Here is an 18229-nt window from a genome sequence, read left to right as displayed (position 1 = left end):
ATTAAAAGGTAACTCTTATTTTTAAAACAAAGTTGAAGCAAATTGGTATGCTTAGACCTGAGCAAATATTTTGGAAGGGGAATATAAGAGCACTTTTCAAGGAAATGAAGAGGTGTCATACAGAAGTCAATACCTGTTGTCTATTCCTGAGATGGAATGATGGTCATAAGAAACAGGAAGAGAGTTTCCAGCTGAATGTTAGAAAATACTTCCAAAGATCACTGTTTGATAGTGGAACCAAGTATGTGAAACATGGTGAGCTATCCTTTAGGGCAGTGATGGCGAACCATTTTTGGCTCGCCTGCCACAAGTGGGGGGAGCGCAGGAGGGTCGAGTGCGGGCGTGCCGCACCCATAATGCAACTCACAACCCCCCCCAGTGCGCATGCGCGCAAAACGCGTGACCCCCCCCATTTTTACATTTTTTTTTGCCCTCCCCATGCTCTAGGGGCTTCATAGGAGCCTGGGGAGGGCGAAAAGAGCCTCCCCCGACCCCACGGAGGCCCTCCGGAGGCTTCAAGGACTGTCCAGAGGCTTCCCTGAAGCCTTCGAAGTGCTTAAAACCACCCTCCAAGCAAACCGGAAGTGACTTCCGGGTTGCTCGGAGGGTCGTTTTAAGCGCTCCAAAGGCATCAGGGAAGCCTCGGACGGTCCCTGAAGCCTTCGGAATGCTTAAAACGACCCTCCGAGCAACCCGGAAGTGACTTCCGGGTTGCTTGGAGGGTGGTTTTAGGCGTTCCGAAGGCTTCAGGGACAGTCCCTGAAGCCTCCGGGGGGGCGGAGGAGGCTCTTTTCGCCCTCCCCAGGCTCCTATAAAGCCTCTGGAGCCTGGGGAGGGTGAAAAATGGCTTTTAAAAATGGTGAACTGAGCTGGCCAGCTCGCGCATGCGCGCTGCCCAGCTGACAGAGCAGCGTCTTGCGTGCCCTGACAAATGGCTCCGCGTGCCACTTGTGGCACGCCTGCCATAGGTTCGCCATCACGGCTTTAGGGGATGTAATCTGGCATTATTTTGAACTTCTGCATTAAGGAAGGGACTCAATTGATGTACCTAAAAGTTCCCTTCTAATTCTATGACTCTAGTGGAAATGTGAGGTGTAAATATAATGCATACATTATAAATTAATTAATTACATTTGTGAGGAGGAAATTAGAAACCTTTCTTTTGGAAAGATGGGCATATTGGAAAACTGTATTTAGCTGAAGTGGGGATGCTTTTAAACAAGGGAGGGGCATGTCAGACCTTTTCTTATAAATGCATCTCCTCCCCATATATAATGTCAGATGTGAATAATTTCTTACACCTACAGACCTTTGGAAGGCACAGAATAATGTGTGAAATGAAGAAGATATTTTATTATTGGGTTACAGTCAGTGGTGGGTTTCAAAATTTTTTAGAACCTATTCTGTAGGTGTGGCCTATTTTGTGGGAGTGGCTTGATGGTCATATGACCAGGGTGGGAGTGGCTTGGCAGTCATGTGACTGGGTGGGAGTGGCTTGGCAGTCATGTGACCGTGTGGGAGTGGCCAAGTTGGAAAATGTGGGGAAACTCACTTAACAATGCTCTTGCTTAGCAACCAAAATTTTGGGCTCAATTGTGATCATAAGTTCTCTCCCTCTCTCTCTCCCTCCCTCCCTTCTTTCTTGTGTCTTTCTCCCCCACTTATTTTCTTTCTTTCCCTTCCTTCCTTCCTTCCTTCCTTCCTTATTTCTTGTCTCTCTCTCTCTAACTTTCTTTCTCTGTCTCATTCTTTCTTTCTCTCTCTCTCTCATTCACACACACACCATTTCCCTCATATCTGCCACTGACAGCTCTCAAAGAGAAGGAAGGACTCCTGCCTTGGGAAGAGGTTGGACTAGATTACCTCTATGTTTCCTTGCATTCCTCTATGTTCCTTGCATTCCTCCCATTTAGTCACAAACAGCCCCATTCACTTTAAAGTTGGTCACAAACTCGACTCAACCTGCGCGTGCCCTGGTCCCACCCAAGGAGGCAAGCTGTGGGGCGGGGAAAAGGGGGGCATCTGTGGCCCCACATCTTTCGATCTTCTTCCCTGCCTCGGTTCTGCGGGTGGGAGGTGCTGCTGCTGAGGCGGCGCGGTGATGGCGGGGGAGTCAGGGCATTGCTTGCTACCCACAGTGAGCCCAGGAACAGTAGCCGCCGCCACCACCCCGCACCACCATCACTCGCTCCCTCAGGCCATCAGCCGGGTATGCAGAAGGGATGTGGTGACAGCGAGGGCAGCCAAACGGGGGCAGCGCTTTGGTGGGCAAAGAAGAGCCAAGCTGAGGGGGGGGAAAGCTCTGCTGGGTGGGGGAGCGGGGTGGGTCGCTCCATGGCAGGAGCCTTTTATTATTTTTTTCTCTTCCCCTCACGAGAGTTGTGCCAACAGCAGCAGCAGCAGGAGGAGCAACAGCCTGGTGTGCGCTCCCGAGCCGGCCTGCCTGAGGAACAGGAAGGGAGTTCAGCTGTTTAAAAAGCCCCACGTGGAACTCCTCTCCTGTTCCTTCCTTTGCTGCTTGAACAGCCACGTGGGGCGCGCTGCCTTGTCTTTCACAGCCCTCTCATTTCCAATTGTGGGGGGGGATCCATGGATCCATGGAGAGGGACGGAAAAGATGGATTTCTTCCTCCCCCCCATTGGAAACAAGGCGGCTGTCAAAGCAAGGGAGCGCGCCCCACGTGGCTTGTTGAAACAGAAAAAGAATTAACAGGAAGGGAGGATTTGTTGGACAAGCCAACAGACAAGCCAACGGGCGCGCGCTGCTCTCTCCTCTGACAGCCACCTTGTTTCCAATGAAGAGGGTGGGGAATCCATGCGATTTCCTACTTCTGCATGGATTCCCTGCCCTCCCTCCACGCGCCCACCAGCCAAAACCTCCCGGAAGGCTTCTGCTGACGAGCGAGCGGGGGGGGGGGCAGGCCAGGGGAGGGACATTCCGGTTCCGGGCGCCCGGAAGCCCCGGTATGGGAAGGCACGCTAAATTCTTTCAACCGGTAGGCACGTACCGGACAGAACCAGCTGAAACCCACCTCTGGTTACGGTACTTACCGGACACCTCCTCTTTGGTTTGATTAGAGACTTTCTCTGGTATTTCTTTTATGACATTTCTTGCCTACAAGCAAAAAAAGTCAGACACAAATGAAGACACATACAAACAAAGCTCAGATCTCAGAATGTAAGTCAAGTAAAACATGACCCCAAACTGTTAAACAAAAGACAAATCCCCAAGAAGATACATTTGCCATGTCCCCAAATTAAGACATTTAATCCCTTTAGAGCAGGGGTGTCCAAACTTGGGAACTTTAAGACTTGTGGACTTCAACTCCCAGAATTCCCCAGCCAGCATGGCTGGCTGGGGAATTCTGGGAGTTGAAGTCCACAAGTCTTAAAGTTCCCAAGTTTGGACACCCCTGCTTTAGAGGACATAGGACAGGTCTCATATAAATAGGGTTCATTGGTCCATGAACAGAATGGCTCCAAATGATGACCAATTATTATTGAAGTGACCATTTTGTCCTGTTCCTCTCACGGGCAACCCAACTAATTGCACTGGCACTTGAAGTAAATACTTGAAAGGATAATTGTAGAAGAAAAGGAGGGTTTTACCTTTATTATAGTACTGTTGAGCTCTGAAGGTTTCAGATCAGATATCAAATTAAGTTTATCACTGACATCAGGAACCTGCAGAAAGAAATAACGCAGAGACATATATTTTTATTGTTTGAGCAACCCCAGTTAAGCAATGGGGAATGTATGATGCTTCAAGTGGGATGAAGTGAAAACATACGAAGCAACAGCTGCCACATAGAAATGTGTGTATACATATGGATGACTAGGAGTTAATGAACACAGATCTAGACATCTTGAAAACATACTCCTACATTGTAACCTATCCTACCGTATTTTTCGGAGTATAAGATGCACCTTTTTTCCCCCAAAAGAGGGTGAAAATCTGGGTGCATCTTATACACTGAATACAGCATTTTTGGCCTCCCGAAACCCCGTCCCCTTCACAAAAATGGATGTGCATAGCCTTTAGGGGGCCTACAAAGTGCTCCTGGGGGCTGGGGAGGGCAAAAACGAGCAGAAAAATGGGCCGTTTCTTTGCTTGTTTTTGCCACCCCAGCCCCCAGGAGCACTCTATAAGCCTCCTAAAGGCTATGCGTGGCCCTTTTTTGGCAAAAAAAGGGGCCAGTTTTTGCTCGTTTATGCTCCACCCCAGCCCCCAGGAGCACTCTACAAGCCGCCTAAAGGCTATGCATGTCCTTTTTTGGCAAGAAACGGGCCCCTTTTTGTGAAAAATGGGCCATTTTTTGCTTGTTTTTGCCCCCCCCCCCCCCCCCAGCCACCAGGAGCACTTTGTAGGCCTCTCAAACTCTGCATGCCCCGTTTTTCCCAAGAGATGAGGCATGCAGAGGGTTTGGGAGGTCTGCAGAGTGCAAAAACTTTTTTTTATTTACCTCTTCAAAATCTTGGTGCGTCTAATATTCCAGTGTGTCTTATATTCAGAAAAAATATGGTATATTGTGTTATAATTGGGGCACATTTCATCTTATGGCTTCGGATTTCAGCCTCCCATAGGCCAATTATCTCAGCAGTCTTATCCCAATTACATTATGCTTCCTTAGCCTGACTTTTAAGGTGTATCATGAATTGCATTTCTATGCCCCCCACCAAACACTGAACAGTTTCACCACACCCCTGACCCAATCATGTCTTTTCCTAAGCTGTCAAATAATCTACCCTGCCCATCCAAATATGTCTCTCTCTTCCAAACCCCATTCTACCGTTGAGAAATTGGCCTCAGGTGTCAGGTTCTCTACGGACACTTCCTCACAGGGGCTGCCACAGTCTTTCAGTGTCTTATTGATAGCACTTCTCAGGTCAGTCAGATTTTTGTTCAGTTCATTTTGCATTTTCTGCAAGCGAGCAGCAGTCTGGTTGACTTTCTGGAGTTCCTGGTCTATGCTCTGAATGTCTACAAAAAAAAAAGTAGGAAGGACAAAGTAAAGACAGGAAGAATTCCCCAAACTGAAGTTTTCATTTAGCTCTTGATTGTAAGATACAATCTTACAATCTTATGCAAGATATAAGAAACCATTAAGGTAGGAGTTGGACATGTTATTACATAGTCCAGAAATAGAAAAAAGCATGAGAAAGAAGCTCAAAATAATGCCATCTTGATTTTGTTTGGTATAAAATGGGACAGAGAGAAGCTTGGACTGGCTATCAAGATTCTGTTATTATATCCTATAACAATAAATGACATTCCTAGATTCCCTTTGATGTCCGTTTCTTGAACTGGTCTACTTCAAAAGGCTGGCACTTATTTTGTCCCCAGGGAATTACCCCTCAAACATAAAACATGATGAAGTCAATCAATAGATCTCCAGCAGTTTCATAGTCTTTGGGTTCCCATGGTTTTGCTCTGGAGGGAAAAACAAGAACTTTTTTTCTTGTCATGGCATCTCTCATGATGAAGTTGACAAATAACTTATCTCTGGAACTATAACAAAGTTTAGGGTTTTTTTTCATGAGAACTGCTATAAAAGTTCCTTCAACTTCTGGGTTACTCTCTATTACCAATGTATCTGTGCTTCCACACTACTATTATATCCCAATATCATTTCCCAATCCAGTGTCTCTTGCAATACCTTGAAGAAGCTTCTCAGTTGTGTTTAATACTTTGTTTGTTCGTTCACCTAGTTTTTCTTTTATCTTGCTCCCCAAGGAATCACCAATCTCTGCAAAGAAGGAAAGCATCAACACAAAGTTACTAATATAAATACTTTTTCCACTGCCCTTTCCCTCTAAAGCCCCACAGCCATTTAAAATTTTTAGGATGGATGGTCAGAAATGTGCAACTGGAAATATGTTTTTGCGTATACTTTCTGATTTGACCATACCCATTTTTCCTTCACTTTACACACACAAGCTCCGCAAGAAATGATATGATTCACATCAGTTGACCCAAAAAGGCTTGTGCACTCATGCACTCAAAAATAACAATAAAAATTTATATCCCACCTTTATTTTGTACAACTCAAGGTAGTGTACATAATGCTCTTGCCTCCTATTTCTCTAGAATGGAAACATTCAGAGGTGTTTTCCTAATCTGTAATTATAGGATGCAGTGCAACAATGACATTTCACAATTTGAGACATTTCCAATTTGTCATTGTGAATCCCATCTTTTACTTTCTTTCACTAGAGACTGCGTATGTCTTTCCCCCCCAAAAAAATTACTCAAGGCATAAACTTACTTGACAACCTATTATTGACCTCCTCGAATGGCACTTTACTAGACTTGACGATTTGATTAATTTCCTGTGGGAGATTAAAATAAAATCCCATTTTAGCAGAGAAAATAGCACACAAAACTAAAATCCTGAACTCAGGATTCATGGAGATTATGAAGAAAAACGTAGGATGTCATATACAATTTGAACGCAACATTATTAAAATATTTTTATTGTACCAAAAGGCCCTCCTATATGTTTGCCAGATATAAAGTCATATATTGACTATTTGTATATAGAATCAGTTGGTAAAGTAACTGTAACCATCAGAATTTTTGAACAAAACAGTCATTATATAAACATCAAAGACTGAAATATAGTGCACATAAAAAATAGGTCTTACATTGCCCTGCAACAGTATTTGTTGATAATCTTAGTAGACTACTTCTAAGGAACTGTCCTATGAGCTTTTTGTCACACAAAAAATATGATACACAAAATAAATGCAGTATTTGGTTTCTAGAAGTAAATGAGGGAGGGAGGAGGAGAAGGAAGGAAGGAAGAGGGAAAGAGAGGGGGCTAATTTTGAAGATAGTCTAGAAATATCCATTAGTACAGAATACAGCAGCTACATGAATAACTAGAATGGACAATATGGCCATATGTTTCCTACACTGGCTAAATTCAAGTAAAAATGGATTGATACCAACCAATGAATTCCTTCACACCTTCGGACCACATCTTCTGAAAGGATGTACCTTTCTGTGAACTGCTACTTGTTCATTACAATCATCTTTAGAAGCCCTCCTCTAAATGTTCTTCTATTATGGAGAATGGTGCACAACCATCTGAGTGACAGCTCTCCAATTTTGGCATAGTCTCATTGGAGATAAAGTTTGACAACCACTTTTTTGATACTGAAAACTAAGATGGCAACTGGGACTGATACAGAATAGGGTGTGAAAAACATAGGATAAGATAGAGCGGTAAACATATAATATAGACCGAGTATGTCACATTTACCTGAGGTAAAGAATTCAGATAAACATTCAGGTTGCTCACTGTATTGTTGAAAATGACAAAACCTTTCCCTAGACCCTGGGATATACGTTGGTTGCTGACATACGCACATATATCTCCAGCCCTTTAGCAGAAGAATTAAAAAAGAGAACAAAGTCGTGAAGGACAAATAGTAACATCATTCAACAGGCTGCAAACATAGAAACATGTTGAGGTCTTGTCCAGCTGGGGTAAGATATAAATGCAATCAATCAATCATTCAATCAATCAATCAATCAATCAATCAATCAATCAATATTACTTAGACATTGATGTTCTGTTAAGTATTTGAAAAGTTATGGGGATACACATTTTGTAAAATGTTTAGATATAAATGAGTTGAGTTTTTTCTGGCTTTGCATGATGTATGAAGCCAATTCTGCCTTAACATTACCTATGAACTAATTTATTATGTTCAACAATACATGTTTTTTTTAAAAAATACCTTAGTGTTATGTGTGAAGCTAAGCATAATATCAGGAAAAAATAAGTGTGGTTCAGAGCCAGCACTTAATGCCTTGTGTTCTCTCTAATATTACAGAATCATAGTATGATTTCAGCTTGGAATCCCCTAAAGTGATTTGTCAATATATATATATATATATATATATATATATATATATTATTCTGTAGAGCCTTCTCTCTCTTATGGCTAACTTTGATCTTTGTGTCCTTCTGGGAATAGTATAGAAACAGATTATACACTAAGCGTTCTCCAATGTGTGGGAATTTTTGTAGGAAAAATAAGGGTGTGTGTGCAGTCCACATATGTTCAAGGGCATATCTATGTTTTAAAATATGCTTGCTTCTGAAAAAAAAGCGCTGAAGGGAGCTTTGGCAAAATCAGGCATTATCAGGAATATTCCAGGTTGCTTTTGCATGGTTTAGTCCCCACAGTGGAATCTGCTCCCTCTCCATGGGCATTTCCTTTAGTGCTTTCCTGCTTGGCCCAGCCCATCCTAGGCCCAACTTTCAGGAAACCATTCCCCAAGTACAAACAGTCCTGACAAAAGAAGTGGATCACATCATAGTTAACTCTGTCCTTCAACCATATTGAATAATCCTGCATATTATCTTAGGAACATCTGCTGTGTTAAACACTATCCATACAAATCAAAGAATCTGATTTCAGTGTGGTTTCCAGAAGATTGATCACGTTGCAAAATCAAAAGAAGCATCTTAAAGAATAATCTATTTATTATAACTTCATCTTTCACGGATAACTGCCCACTTCATGAGATACAACTATAAACTTTAAGGTGCTACACAATTCTCTGTCAATGCAAACCAACGTGGTGGTGCAGGAGTAGCTACTTTAATTCAGAGACTATAAAGATAAGCAAATGAAACTTACAGAAGAACAGCGGTGATACCCAGCAGAAAGCAAAAAAGAGTCTGTCTCTTGCAGGCGCTGTGCTTATTCTGCTTCTGGTACATGTGACCGCCACAGTGTCCACAGCAGCGGCAGCAACAGAAAAACAAGCCCACTAGTGGCACAAGGACAATGAACAGAACTCCAATGACAGCACAAACCAGGAATCCCGTCTCATACTTGAGTATCTAGACATGGAGGGAAGCAGGAGAGAGTTAACAGACTTAGCCAACTGTAAATGCTTGTCCACTTCATAATGCAGAGAGAAGGATAGGAGACTAAACAGAAGACTGCCTCCAGGAGTGGGCATATTCAGTTGGATTTACCTCAGATACCATCTTATTTTACTACTTTTACTGCCTCAAAAACCCCCATTAGTCTCAATCAATTAACCAGATCTAGTAAAGGACCAGGAGGCCTCAGCATATCAAGTGTTAGACATCTCCATATTTTCATTAATCACAAAAATTACACTCTATTCACCTCTTTATAGACTGTCTGGTTTTTAAAGAAATCTCGATGGTTGATCACGTGCGTCAGGAGATCTAGAGAGAAGCACAGAGAGGTTGATGGAAAATGCTATCAGATATTTATTGACATTTATAGAAAATCCAAAACCTGGATTTGTTTAGAAATTCCTGTCCGGAGCCTGGTTCACCAGGCTGAAAATGTCATTTCTCCGATCCCTTTCTAAAAAGCCATTTTACTACTGCATGTACGTATGGAAAATATAGTATTTTTAAAAAAGTGAAGACGTTTTTCATTCAAGACAATTAAATGAAAATAATGCCTAGAAGGATTTCAACACTTGGACTTTTCCCACATATTTCTGTATCACTAACGTAAATGGCCAGAAAAGAAAAGGTTACAATGGCATGGGATGCAAGACGAATCTCATGCAGCTTTTGCCCATGAGCTTCAGGGAAACTTAGAAAAATACCAGTCTTAGAACACATAGAGCAGGGGTGTCCAAACTTGGCAACTTTAAGACTTGTGGACTTCAACTCCCAGAATTCCCCAGCCAGCTGGCTGGGGAATTCTGGGAGTTGAAGTCCACAAGTCTTAAAGTTGCCAAGTTTGGACACCCCTGACATAGAGTTTAGTCTCTCTCTCTCTCTCTCTCTCTCTCTCTCTCTCTCTCTCTCTCTCTCTCTCTCTCTCTCTCTGTGTGTGTGTGTGTGTGTTTGTGTATCCTTTGCCACTGCTCTGCAAGCAATATTCCCTCTTTGCCTCTAAATGGTGCAATACTACATGCTTTGCAAATGTTCTCTGTTTTAAAGGTTATCTGCTTGAAGTGATCTGAAGGAACAGACGGAGTGCCATAGAAAATAGCCATGACAAATATTCTACCATGCTGCTCAGCAACGCAGTGCAGATAAACACTACCTGGGGATTGGGTACATCTACAAGCTGAAAATTATAAGATTATAATATATCCATATAGCAATCAATGAAATGCTATTCTGCACCAGTCTGAAGAAGAACCAATCTGCAGATCTGAAAGTCTCCATCATTCTACGTAATCATGAGAAGCTGGTAAAAACATGGCTCCATGACCAAACATTCTTTTTTTCCACCCTTATTTCTTTTCTTTTTCTTTTTTAATAAATAATTTTTATTAAATGTTTTGATCTTTAAAAGCAATAGGGAAGACACAGCAAAGAAAAAAAGCACACAATAAGACAAAACAAAACACAGAACATACATAACAATATATAGTAATTTTACAGCTTTCTCTATCGGCTTTCCTTCATAGCTTTTATAATTCTCCCTTCTGCATTGCCTTCCTCTCACTATAACCTTGTCCTATAATTTAGCAAACGTAGTATTAACACTTATAATAGTATTCATTATTTATATCTCCATATATTTGTATTCTCTATTTTCTGTCTTGGCTTCTGTTTTCTAGCCACTTGTACATTTTATTCCATACTTTATAGAAGTCCGATTCTCCTCTTTCTTTTAGTTCTATTGTCATTTTATCCATTTCTGCACATTCGAGTATTTTCCTGATTGTAGTTTCATCTGAGGGTGTATTGATTTTTTTCCGGTTTTGTGCGAAGGCAATCCTGGCTGCAGTGAGTATGTGTATGATTATGTATTGAGATTGTTTGTTTCTTTTCTACTCACATGATTGATATTTAATCATCTTGTAACAATTTTGCTCAAGAGGACTTTCTGGGGACTCTCCCTAGATAACTTCAATCAATTATGAATTTTCATATAGGTTTTCTCAGTGGTGGGCTGCCACGGGTTTAACAACTGGTTCACTCGCACTTCACAGGCTCATGCACAGTATTAAAAAAAAAATCCCATTTTAAGCTCTAAAGCTTACCTTCTACTCCAGCGCCGGTGAGTAAAACAGCTGAGGTGCAGCAATCTGCTGCGCCACATGAATCAGCTGAGCTGAAAATACGGAAATATAGGACAGGATAGGGCAGGAGGGGGGGAAGGCAACTACTCACCGGAAATATTGGTTTGCCCGAACTGGCAGCAGCCCACAACTGATTTTCCTTAATGGTCAACATATCAACTTTAGCTTTTTAAACTAGCTTTTTAAATTAGAACAATGATGAACAACTTTTTGATGTCCAAAAATTTAATACTTGGGAGGAGATTAATAGATGTTAACAATGTAAATCAGCAGTATTGAGATGTTTAGCTTGTGGACGGCTCTAAGAGTTTTGCAGAAGACCTTTATTTATTTATTTTAAGATATGATAAGGCAGTTTTATGACCTACACTGTAGATATCGTGTTTCATGACTAAAATGACAGTATGTACTAATTTTCAGATATTTAAAATGCTTAGCGTAAGTGTGGTTTTTGCTTGTTAAAATGTATGAATTAGTCTGAAGTAAACATTTGACACAAAAATCCCTAGGATTTCAGGAAGAATATCCAAGAGAATATGGGACTTTGAAAAAAAAACCATGTAGCAATAGGGAGCAGCATGGTAGCCTAAAGCTGCAAATGCTTGCCTCCCACTCAGAAAGTTTAGAGTTCAATCCTATGCAGTGACTGATGTTTCTTTATCAGGGTGCAAAGAGAAAGCATCTACTGCAAACTCTGTGTAGGCATCAGGAAGGGCATCTGGCCAGTAAGTGCTCAGCTCCATTAGTTACCCTAACTCTACCCCAAAGCAATTGATTACAGAATCGTAAAAAGAAAGAAAAAAGTGTAGCAATAGGATTAAATGCTTTTCAGGTTTGGAAGCATACCTATCGGGCAGATTGATGCCTCAGCACATTTTATTTTCATAATTGTATATTGCGTGAGAATTGATGCTGCCATCCTCCATCAAAAAACCTCTCATCTTGAAATGTAGCCTCTTTTTGCAGTTTACCAGCCTTGCGTTAGCTGTTTGCACTTCCAGTAAAACTCACTTTATTTGCATAAATACCTCCTTTGTTTACCCATAGCAAACATTTTTGATTTTGTTTCCTTTTAATGCATTGTCCCAACCTCCCCTTATGATGTTGGTTTTCTTAATGCTACCTTGGGAACTAATCCCCTATGAAAGGCACTTTATATAACATACAAATAAATTTAACTGAATTAGATTTAATTGAAATGACTTAGATCCAACATAAGTTTACATGAGTTACCTTTACTAAGATCTCTTGCGACAAGTAAAGAAAGCACTGAAGAAAGCACATAAGGTGTTTTACAAAGAATGAGAAGCAGTCCTTTTATAACAAGAAAAAGCAAGCTTCCGCTTTGCAGGAGTACAGTTTGCATTTGGCAAACAACATTTTTGCTGGGATTGAAGCTTCTGTAGACTTCTTTGCACAAGAGAGTTTGAGCATTGCGTCCTAAGCATCTAAGATAAATCAGTAAAATAATATTTAAGCCAGGGGTCTGGCTGAGGAATTCTGGGAGTTGAAGTCCACAAGTCGTAAAGTTGTCAAGGTTGGAAACCCCTGGTTCAAAAGATATCTCTGTTTGAATGCAGACTATATCCCATCGAGGAAATCAAATGATGAAATGTACTCTGGATTCACAGGGGTGAGGGGCTGCATTCCAGAGGACCAAGAAACCATGAAGCTTAAATAGTTTGGTTGGGAGAAAAGGGGTCAAAATAGCTGCTCCCTATACGTTCTCAGAGTATGTCTTTAATGATGCAAGTAATTGCTTTAGTTTGGCAAGATTTCTATCTATAGGTAAGGAACAATAAAGGAAACTGCTTACAGTGTAGTAGAAGTAACTGCATATCTCTCTTGGGTTTTGGAGCCTAGCATCAAATTACTTGTTGCTTTACCATAACATAGGACAGAATAGGAAAAGGGACACACTTTTTCTTTTATTCAAGAAACTTTTCTTCAAAAACCTCTTAAATCCAGATAACTAAAGGGCAGCATATCCTGGCATCATACCAGCAGAGCATTGGAAATGGCTCGCCTTACCTCCTAGGGGAATACATCAAGGCAATGTGAAGGGAGCCAACCTGATTTCTTACAGAAGGCTGCTGTGAGCTCCTACAAATAATTCCTATAGGGATAGCTCTGCCAGTCTTTTGCAATAATTTTTGAAAATTAAAATGCTGTTAGGCACTTTGTAGTTTCTCCCCTAGAGGGTATCTTGGAGACTACTAGTTTTCTCCATACTTCCTCTCAAGGTATAAAATTAGAAGCCACCTTTAGATCTATAAAGGCAATGTAGAGGGTTCCATTTGGGAGATTCTTGTTATTTTTCTGCTAAATGATACAGAATTATATGCTGGCTCATTGCAAAGAATCCAGATCTGAAACTGCTCAAGTACAAAAATATTCTTAGAGTGTAGCCAATCTGAACATTTATGCCATAAGACTGGGCACACAGTTTGCTAATTCCTGAAAGAGGACTGGATGATCGTTAACATTATATTGGGAGAGTAATATAATTAAGCCGTTCCTTAAGTATACATACAATATATGGCATTGAGATGAGAAGCTAACACCAATTCCCACTATATTGGATTTAGCTTTAAAAATTCAGATGGGATTAAATATTTGACAGGAGTTTTATTAATTTTTTATTGTTTTTTAAATAAAATTTCAGCAGTAATGATAATTATGCTTATTGGTGTTTATGTTAGCTATAGATTTAGAAAAGCTGCCAAAACAGACAATGATCTTTATTCATTACAACCTATTACAACAGTGGTTCTCAACCTGTGGGTCGGGACCCCTTTGGGGGTCGAATGACTCCTTCACAGGGGTCGCCTAAGACCATCGGAAAACACATATTTTTGATGGTCTTAGGAACTGAGACACCAATTTTATGGTTGGGGGTCACCACAAAACGTGGAACTGTATTAAAGAGTCGTGGCATTGGGAAGGTTGAGAACCACTGTATTACAACCTCCTGGCTCAGATTTTTAGTACTAACTTGTTTTTTCCTTCATTTAGTTATAATAGCTCTATTTTTATGTTTTTTTTTAAAAAATCACAGGTATTAAAATCATTAGTTGTTCTGGCCATCCTATATGCTAGCACTTTCCAGGCTGTATGTTCATTATCATAATAGGGTTTTGATCTCTTAGTGGATTGGTATTAAGATGAGGTAGGAGAAGGTTAAATATATTTTTGAGCAAAGCTAATGAGACTTTGAAAAACTGAGATTATTTCAAGATGGACATTTGAAGCCAGTAGTGACAAATTCAGTTGGGTAACTTGTGGAACTTCAAAAAATTGATTTGTGGCCAAACCTATATATTCACACTGATCTAAGATACCCTCCAATGGTATCTTCTTATCCTTAAGAGATTTCTGGTGGCTCTACTCACTTCTTATGGAAATGAAAAGTCTTAATAATGGTAGCTGATCACTTTCAAAATGGAAAGTTACTCTGCAATTTTTATGCTTATTCATATTGTTTTTGGCAGAGGAGGATTTAGAAGGATAGCAGGGATAACTTAGCAGAGATAGTTTAGCAGGATAACAGGGGTAAATTAGCAGGATAATTAAACTTGGCTTAACTGAAGACAACTGTCTTCAATATCTTCACTGTTTCATTTACGTATATTTAAGCAAATGAATTCACATAACAGTTGAAATTTTCTTATTGGTCCATGTCATGCTATTCTGTAATTTTTATAGAGATTGTAGCAATTTTCAGATAGAATAATTATTTAAGACGTTACTTGTATATCTGGATGCATTTTATGTTTAATATCTCTTGTTAAATATTCTAAAATAACATATTTGTGGTTAAATTTGCATTATTGCAATGCAAAACGTGCAAACAATTAATCAAGCTGTAGATTTGATAAATAGACAAATTTGACCAACACTGTAATAATTTATTTCTATTCCTTATTTATTATTTATTTTGCATACTGCCTTTATTATTTTTACAAATAACTCAAGGCGGCAAACATATCCAACACACCTTTCTCCTCCTATTTTTTACACAACAATTTTATGAGGTGGGGTTGGGCTGAAAGAGAATGACTGGCCCAAAGTCACCCAAGCTGACTTTCATGGCTAAAATGGGACTTAAATGCATAATCTCCTGTTTTCTACTCTGGTGCGTTAACCACCAGTCCGAACTGATTCTCTCTACTGCTGTTGTTCTACTGCTGTTTCATATGTCATTTTTATCTGGGAATGCAAATGAATTTTGATTTCTTTGTTAATTCAATCAAATAAATGTCATATCCATGCATTTATATCATTGTTTATTATCCCCAGTTGTTTAGCTGTTTTATTTTTATATTTAACATAAACTTTAAATATAGGACAAAATTGTAGCATCTATTATTACCAACTTATAGACATTTTATATATTAACTAATATTATACTATGTGATACTACATAAATACATAATATATAGCTGCCAAATTTTGTTTTTGTATGTGGGTATCACAATATAACTATGGTTTATCTCATGTTTTTATGTTATCATGCTGATCAGTTATAACGGCAAGGTTGATTTGAACATTTCTTAGCAGTAATTACCATTAAAAATCAGTATTTCCTTAAGTGGAAACAGGATGAGTTACTTATCTTAGTAAAAAAAAAATGAACGGACCTCTAAACTGCTCTTCATTAAACTTTCAAAATCTTCAAGAAAATTTTATTCTAAACATCATCCTAGCCAGTGACATGCAGTCAGGTGAGGCAAGTGAAACACAGCCTCACCGCTCTCATCATGAAAAGAAAAAAAAATGTAAAAGGAAAAAGCTGATCTAGTTGATGCCTCACCGTGAATGGCTCTGCTTAACTGTTTAAAAAAGCCTCTAAAAAAGTGCCCTCTAGTATGAGGCAGGAGAATTGCATGCCTCATCTAGTCTGACTTAACCGTTTTATGATCACTCGAGCAGAGTTAAGCAAAAGCCTAAAAATTCCTGACATAGGTGAGGCACGAAGTTCTCCTGCCTCATAGTAGAGGGCGCTTTTTTTAGAGGCTTTTTATACAGTTAAGCAGAGTCAACCACGGAAGCCAGGCAAAGAGCCATGCTGTAGCACACACACTTTCCCCCAGCCTCTTTCTTTTGGAAGGCTCGGATTGGCTCCCCTCCGGCTTCTCTGCCTCTCCTCTCACCCCAGCCTGCCAGCAGGAGGTGAGTAGGTGGGCTTTATTGCGTTCCAGGCATTTCCCACCCAGACAGCAGGCTGCATTTGCAATGGTGGAGGTGTTTGGGGAAGGCAACAGGGAAATGGGGGTGGGGGGTGGCAGAAGAGCTGCTTTCAAGCCACTGGAAAAGATATCCAATCCAACTTTTGTGTGTGTATGTGTTTGTTTGAGAGTGAGTGAGAGAGAGAAGGGGGTAGGAGAGATAGTCCAATCCAAATTGTGTGTGTATGTGTGTGTGTGTTTGAGAGGGGGAGGAAGGGAGAGAGGGAGGAAGGAGGGGAAGGGAGAAGAAAAAGAAAATGATAAAAAGAAACGTATTTTGCAAAGGAGAAAAACATGCTGTCGTTTTAAATCAGAACTAAACATGCCTGGCTGTGGAATTCTGGGAGTTGAAGTCCACAAGTCTAAAAATGTTTGAAACCCACCACTGTGTCAGAGCCTCACCAGCCATAAACCTCACCACACGTCACTGATACTAGCTGTGGAAAATTTAGAACAAATTAAGCAAACAAGTAGATATGGCACAATGGCGTGATTTAAAACTAAATGCACTGATACGTTTGTCTATAATCTACTTAATTATATTTAACATTGACAAATGTGATATATTTTAATGGAAGGAGAAAGGAAAACAAAAAATCCAAATGTACGAACTAGAGAAACTGGTTTAACCTTACTATTATCAAACTTGTGTCGTACTGGAATATGAGTCAGCTCAGTGATCTTATAAAAAAGGAGATATAGAAGGAAATAGTAAATCAAAATATTGAGCTATAATTCACAGATTCATAAGGCTAAATGTATAGTATTTCACTTTTCAAAGAAAAAGAAATACTCCAAAGAGTTAAATTTAAGACGTAGGCAGGAAAAACTGCTGGGTTCTATTTAATTCATAGGTCTAAACAATGGCAACTAGAAAAACAACTGAACGCTTTAAAAACTCACGTTATAAAAGATAATGAAAAGCCATGTACAGTGTGTATACAAATTATCCAAACATACAGTGAACACTGATAGGTCAGGGCACAAGCTTCTAAAACAGATTGGAAAGTTTTATAACATAGAATGTTGATAATTGGAGTCCCTGTTAAGAGTCACCTGAAAAAGCGCCACCTTTCCTTTGCCATGTCACTTTTGTATCTCTTTTCCAATCTTAATATGCTGGTTTCTCTCTACCAACTCTAACTAATTTTTTATTCTGCATTTAGAAACAGACTGCCTGGAGATTAAACAAAAAATTAATGATTGACTGAACTGGAACAGCTCCTTTACAATAAATAGAAATGTTGGTATTCAAACCTTTAATGGAAAACACAGCAGCTGCCAATGTGTAAAATGGACTTCAAAACAATCTTCACATCACCCTCAGCTCTCCACAGCCTATTAAACTACCTCCCTTTCCAAGGATGGGGAAATTTTTACATTTATTTGAATACACACACACACACATTCTCCAGTCACTGAATCTGGTGTCCGTCAAATATAAAGTAAAAAAGAGCCACAATAACAAAGGCCTGACAGAATAGCAGAATGGCAAAACAGCTAAGAAAGAGCTGGATTCTGGCAATTATGTGGCCTTGTTGATTAAAATGCCTACTGCCTAGGTCTAGTGCTTCAAAGGCAAACTCTGCCTAAGGAATCATTTTATGATTATGTGAAATTGTCAATAGAAACATCCTGGCAAAAAAAGCCACCATACATATATTTTACCTGACACCTGATATCCAAGCAAACTTAGCATTCTTAATAATAAAAGAACTGGTGCCTTCATGGAAAGATAACTGTTAAATACAGCAAATAAATGTTGCTCAATGCATCTGATGACCTTAGATTCATTTTAAAGGGTAAGATAAACCAACAGTATATACTTCTTAAATAGCTGCTTGCTATTTAATTGCTGGGAGAAATATCAACAACCTCAGATATGTAGATGACTCTAAAGGCAGAAAGTGAAGAGGAACTAAAGAGTCTCTTGATGCAGGTGAAGGAGAGTGCAA

At 39.9% G+C, this 18229-nt stretch overlaps 1 protein-coding gene across 3 annotated transcripts in view; it reads right to left on the bottom strand.

Annotated features, from left to right (window-relative positions):
• LOC309393586 (prominin-1-A-like) overlaps nucleotides 1-18229 on the bottom strand; it is a 45772-nt gene that overhangs the window by 20193 nt on the left and 7350 nt on the right. For all 3 annotated transcript variants that reach the window (XM_081955947.1, XM_081955945.1, XM_081955946.1), the window contains exons 3-10: nucleotides 9156-9217; nucleotides 8655-8860; nucleotides 7265-7385; nucleotides 6266-6329; nucleotides 5657-5746; nucleotides 4790-4980; nucleotides 3609-3683; nucleotides 3051-3114 (exon numbers count right to left, since the gene is read on the bottom strand). In XM_081955947.1, the coding sequence (XP_081812073.1) occupies nucleotides 3051-3114; nucleotides 3609-3683; nucleotides 4790-4980; nucleotides 5657-5746; nucleotides 6266-6329; nucleotides 7265-7385; nucleotides 8655-8860; nucleotides 9156-9217 (873 nt within the window). The remainder of the gene's footprint in view (nucleotides 1-3050; nucleotides 3115-3608; nucleotides 3684-4789; nucleotides 4981-5656; nucleotides 5747-6265; nucleotides 6330-7264; nucleotides 7386-8654; nucleotides 8861-9155; nucleotides 9218-18229) is intronic.

The sequence above is a fragment of the Natrix helvetica genome (genome assembly GCF_964273705.1).
Source record: "Natrix helvetica genome assembly, chromosome: 5".
NCBI classification, from domain to species: Eukaryota; Metazoa; Chordata; class Lepidosauria; order Squamata; family Natricidae; genus Natrix; species Natrix helvetica.
This window is presented reverse-complemented; position numbering and strand designations above follow the sequence as displayed.